Here is a 5376-nt window from a genome sequence, read left to right as displayed (position 1 = left end):
TATCCTTAACCCTACTACTCAACATGACTCTGATTTTTTTCTGGAGGTTTTTGGTATTGTTGGAGTTAGAATCCAGGGCCTTCCACATGGTACCACTAACCTAGCCTCCTTCCTGGTCCCAATTTTTAGATTAGATTTAAAAAAAAAATGTATGTGTGTGCCATATGCGCACTGGTGACTGAGAAGGCCAGCAGTGGTGTTGGTTCCGCTAGAGTTGTAGTTACAAGCGGTTTTGAGTTTCCAAATGTGGGTGCAGGGAACTGCTGTAGGTCCTCTGGAGAGCCGCCTCCCCAGCTCCTAATTCTTATTGTATGTTACATATTTTTTGGTGTCTGTATGTGTGCCACTGCTTGCATGACTACACCAGGGTGCTTGTCTCCTTCAGCCATGTGGGTTCCAGGTATGGAATGCCAGTCATCAGACTTGGCGGCAAGCATGTCCATTTGTTTAGCCATCTTGCTGGCTCCTGGTTCTAATTTTAATTTATATCTATGTTATACATACATTAATATTAATATCCTCTTCTTTCCCATCGCCGAAACCGACCATAGTATGCAGTTTTTAAGATTCATATACTCTATGTCTGTGCAACTGTGTACATACAAGTGTGTGCACGTACACACAACTATGTACAACATGGAGGTCAGAAGAAGGTGCTGCATGTCCTTTGATGTGTGGTCTCATCCCTGAGCCTGAGACTGGAAGACAGCAAGCCCCAGCAATTCTGCCATCTCTGCCCTTGGAGCTGAGGTTACAGCTTGTTGTGTGGATGCCGGGGTGCTAGGATGTGAGCTCCGGTCCTCAGGCCTGTGGCTCATGCACTTATCTTAAGCACTAGTATCTCTCCAGCCCCACAGTTTTGTTTTCTTACTTTTATCACTAAGTATTTGAATAAAGACCTTTATCTAGGAACATCTTTAAGACGTTAATTTAAGGAATTCTATGCAACTAATCACATTTTGTGTTTTTACTGTTTTCCTTTATTGGGAGTGGAGGGGCAAACTGAGAGCTCATGACAGTTGCTCTCTCTGTCATGAGGCCTGGATGTCCAAAGGCTCTGTGGTATACTGACTAATGAACTACCACTGAATGCAGGGGAAAGCCCAATCAAGTTTTTCAGAACTAAAAGAAAGGGGTATGCTGATATATACTTACCCATTATCTGATTCTAAACATACCACAGGGATGTCGGTGGGGTCAGAGGTTAGCTTTGCTGCCTGCTGGGCTAGAACAGATATCACTCCAGCATGCTCATCGGACAGGGTACCACGGCCTAGAAAATAGTGTAAAGTGTTTAAAAAGTAATACAAACCTATAGCTTAGTATCTCCTCCTGAATTATTTGTGAAAAAGAAACTCAGCCCATGGCTTTTGCCTTTAGGTTAAGTACTGACATGAAATGCTCTCCCCCACCTGGTACTCAGCTGATTCCTTCAGTGAGAAAGTCTGGCAATTGTTCTTAAATCAGCAAAGTCGTAAATGACATGTAGTTTTCATTTATTCCCCTCACTACACTATCTTTAAACACCTTCTCAAGCATATAAGGAAGCTGTAATTCAAGTCATCTGATGGTAGTAACTCTTTTATAGGAACCTTGCTGAACCCAAGAGATTCAAAGGCGAGAATGACAAAAAGCATTCAGTATGGATGAGGGGCTTGCTGACACTAATTAATTCCTTACGGGAAATCTGAGTTTCTTTTCCTATGCTCAGCCTCAAAGAATAAGCCATTACTCAGAAGTCCAGTTTTAAGACCACCTTGTCAGCATATGTGAAGACCTGATAGCAACTATTTCTGCTAACATAAGCTAGCTGGGCTCCTTTCAAATGTCCCTATTGCTTTAGCTTGTATTATTAACTAAATCAGGTTCTAGGTACAACAGGTAACCATCAGGCTTAATATAGATCCCTGAAAGAAAGGCAACAGGGGCTTGCTTACACCTAAAACTAAGGTAGGAGACAAAATACCATCCTGGCAGAAATTCTGGTTGACTATTACTATGTAAAAAAATCTGCAACTTTACACCTTGAAGGTTTTTTGTTTTTGACAGGGTTTCTCTGTGTAGCCCTGGCTGTCCTGGAACTCACTCCATAGACCAGGCTGGCCTCAAACTCAGAAATCCGCCTGCCTCTGCCTCCCAAGTGCTGAGATTAAAGGAGTGCACCACCACCACCTGGCTACCTTGAAGGTTTTACTTAGTTTTTTTTCACATGTGCATTTTCATTAGTGACTTGGCAAATGCTTCAGACAATTTACCTTTGTTCCAAATGGTTCCTTTTTGTATAAGACATAACTGTATTACTTCCGTCAGGTATCATACCAGCAAAGGATGAGAGCTCTAGAAACCGGCATCAGTTATAAGAATTCTTGGGTTTAGTAGTTTCGAACATTAACTAACTTTAGCTATTTATCTTGCTGGACTTAGTTCCTTATCTATAATTGCTACAATTTATTGAACATCATATCTTGGTTCTGTACTGAGTGTTTTAAGCTTTGGAGCCAGCTTTAAAAACATCCTATCTCAACCATTCTTTAGGTGTATGACCCTGGGCAAGGTACTTAAACTCCAAGTTTAATTTCTTGGCTATAAAGGGCTTGGGGGGGTGATATTTAAGTTTTATAATGTAAAACACTAAGAATGGTGCCTGGTTGGGTGTGGTGGTACACACCTTTGTTCCCAGCATTCAAGGGATAGAGGCAGACAGATCTGTGAGTTATAGGCCAGCCTAGTCTACAAAGTGAGTTCCAGGACAGCCAGGGTGATGTAAACTAATTAAAAAAAAAAGTGTCTGATAATTAAGAGCCCAACACATGTTAAGTCTTCAAAATTATATATATACCCACACACATATATATGTACACAGTGTGTGTGTGTGTGTGTATGAAGTCAAATAGCCCAATGAAGAAACTGAAGCCCCAAGAGGCTCCTTTTGTTCTGCACTCATGTTGCTAGCAGACAGCATAGGAGAATGGGATTGAAGTCAGATGTGTCTAACTATGAATCCCTATTTTTTACTGACAATAACTTACTGTGGAGAGTGGCTGGACTAACAGCCAGCCTCATCCATTTTCAGGGTTATTGGGGCAATTAAGGAAATAATGTAGCCCTACTGTCCCTGTACAGGGAATGCACTCAGTAATGACATCCTTATCTAAAGCCCTTTTCTAGACCACTTAAAATTTATTCAAAACCATTTTAGTAGGAACAGTAGTAGAACTGGGAGGAACATTTCTGCCTTCAAAAAAGCAACTGAAGGGGCTGGAGAGATGGCTCAGCAGTTAAGAGCACTGACTGCTCTTCTGAAGGTCATGAGTTCAATTCCCAGCAACCACATGGTGACTCACAACCTTCTGTAATGGGATCTGATGCCCTCTTCTGGTGTGTCTGAAGACAGCTACAGTGTACTCATATATAATAAATAAATAAATCTCTTAAAAAAAAAAAGCAATTGAAAGGCTTCAATTATCTACTCTTACTTGGAGATAATCTCTGTGCCCCAAAGGTAGCAGGAATAAAAGCTAGACAATAGTAGCAGAGTAAGTTAAGACTCCCAGTGAACTTCAAAGGGAGGCTGGGAGGAGACACTTACAGCCCAGATTAAGTCCTTGTGAATCTGTGCATAGGACTCCAACAATGGATGGATTCTTCATTCTAGTTTTGGGAGCACAAGAAAGATGGACCAGATGATGTGAAAAAAATATTTCAAATTAATTGTAGTACAAACAGGCTTTCTATGCAATGAGTATTAAGCACTTCAAATCAGCCCTTAAAATTTTTTTTGCCCCCTTCCAAAGGAAAAACAACTGTGAGTTGTTTAAATAAAAAAAAAAAACCAAAGCAAAACAAACAAACATTTTCTCTCAACAGACCGAGGCAGGTACCTCTGCTTCACAAAGCCACAAACAAGGGTTTTGTCTTTAGTATATCTTAGTTATTTTTAGGGTTCTGTCTTTGGTATAGAAGCACGCTCTATAAGACTCAATAACACAACTGTTAAAATTCTAAGTAACAGGAATTGCTCCTGGAGGGGATTGAGAAGCTCAAGGGGGAGGTGTCTTCTTGTAAGTCACTTTACACCTCCCAATTTTAAATTTTACAGAGATAGCCGAAAAACTTAACGGATGTATTTACTTTACAAGCGCTGAGTAACAGATGGGTTACAAACGTGGGAAGATGTGCGTGTGCTTTGGCACTGCGGGGGCTCAATTTAGCATACTTGGGACATCCTTCCCCAAACTTAATCCGTTTCCCAAACTCCTGAAGAGCTACTCGATTCTACGGACAACTTCAACATGGCAGGTGACTGGGCCTCTCTTGCTAGGGCCCGCAAGACTCTAGCTCCAGAAGGAAGCTCACAGAGCCTAGCGAAACTTTAATATCCAGTCACGAGCGGCCCGGCTGTGTGCAGAAGTCACCCGCTCGCCGCCCCGAGTGCCCCAAACGCTTCCGCAGACCCTCGCTGTCCATGCCGCTTGCCCCACCCCCGCTCCCCTGTCCGGAGCCCAGGACCGGCCGCACGCACTACTCACGTGTCCTCCAAATGCTGCTCCAAAGTCGCCTCCATCCCGCACGCTGTCTGCCCCAGCCCAGGACCCCGCAGCAAAACACTTCCTCCTTCGCCGCCAGCCTCGGTCACGTGACTTGACCGAGACAGGCGCCCGGACGGCGTCTCCAGAGGGACCAAATTCATCGCGGCGCGGCGTCCGCGCTCTTTACTAAAAGACATAGCTACCACCACAGGACCGGCGATGGTTGGCGTTCGACTCGGGGTACTGGGCCTTCAGAGCAGTCTGCAGTCCGGCCCCAGGGCCTCTTCCTGGCCCCTGCACTTGATCTTAGTGATTTTTAACCTTTGGATTTTGGTTCAAATAATTTCCAATCCTAACCAGAGGTAGACTTGGTTTAAGTTTTAGAGTAACCAGGCAGGTCCGGCATGGTCTCATCTAGGCAATAGGGCAAATCGCCAAGACTGTGTTCGATTTCTGACCCTAGGTCAAGAGACTAAGGTGTATACTTTACATACCAAAGCATACCTGGCCTCCAGCTTCTTCCAGCATCCCCCAGTTCTACATGGCATACCCTACTCCAACCCTGAACTTACCAGCCCAGGGGCTGGGCTGCCCTTCCCTTAGAGGCTCCTTCCTATACAATCCAGACAGTTTTGTTTATCCTTCTCCTCTTCTCTCTCTGCACGCATGCCGCCTCCTCTCTTTCTTCCTCCCTTCCCCACCTCTCTTTCCCCACGGAGACCTCCCTGGCCTTGGTCTTTGGGGCCAGTGAACTCACCCACCTGAGAGCATCTTCCCAATAAACCTGCCTTTAACATAATCTAATCTGATTAAATTGACTCATTTCACCAGCATCGGAGAAACAACC

General features: G+C 44.0%; 1 protein-coding gene across 1 annotated transcript in view; it reads right to left on the bottom strand.

Moving 5' to 3' along the window:
- Nucleotides 1-4778, bottom strand: part of Lamtor5 (late endosomal/lysosomal adaptor, MAPK and MTOR activator 5) — a 5554-nt gene extending 776 nt beyond the window's left edge. Inside the window, exons 1-3 of the mRNA XM_031375127.1 lie at nt 4530-4778; nt 3590-3651; nt 1156-1273 (exon numbers count right to left, since the gene is read on the bottom strand). Coding sequence (XP_031230987.1) covers nt 1156-1273; nt 3590-3651; nt 4530-4726 — 377 coding nt within the window. The 5' untranslated portion in view covers nt 4727-4778. The remainder of the gene's footprint in view (nt 1-1155; nt 1274-3589; nt 3652-4529) is intronic.
- Between the last annotated feature and the right edge of the window lie 598 nt (nt 4779-5376).

Source organism: Mastomys coucha, unplaced genomic scaffold (assembly GCF_008632895.1).
Source record: "Mastomys coucha isolate ucsf_1 unplaced genomic scaffold, UCSF_Mcou_1 pScaffold16, whole genome shotgun sequence".
NCBI lineage: Eukaryota > Metazoa > Chordata > Mammalia > Rodentia > Muridae > Mastomys > Mastomys coucha.
This window is presented reverse-complemented; position numbering and strand designations above follow the sequence as displayed.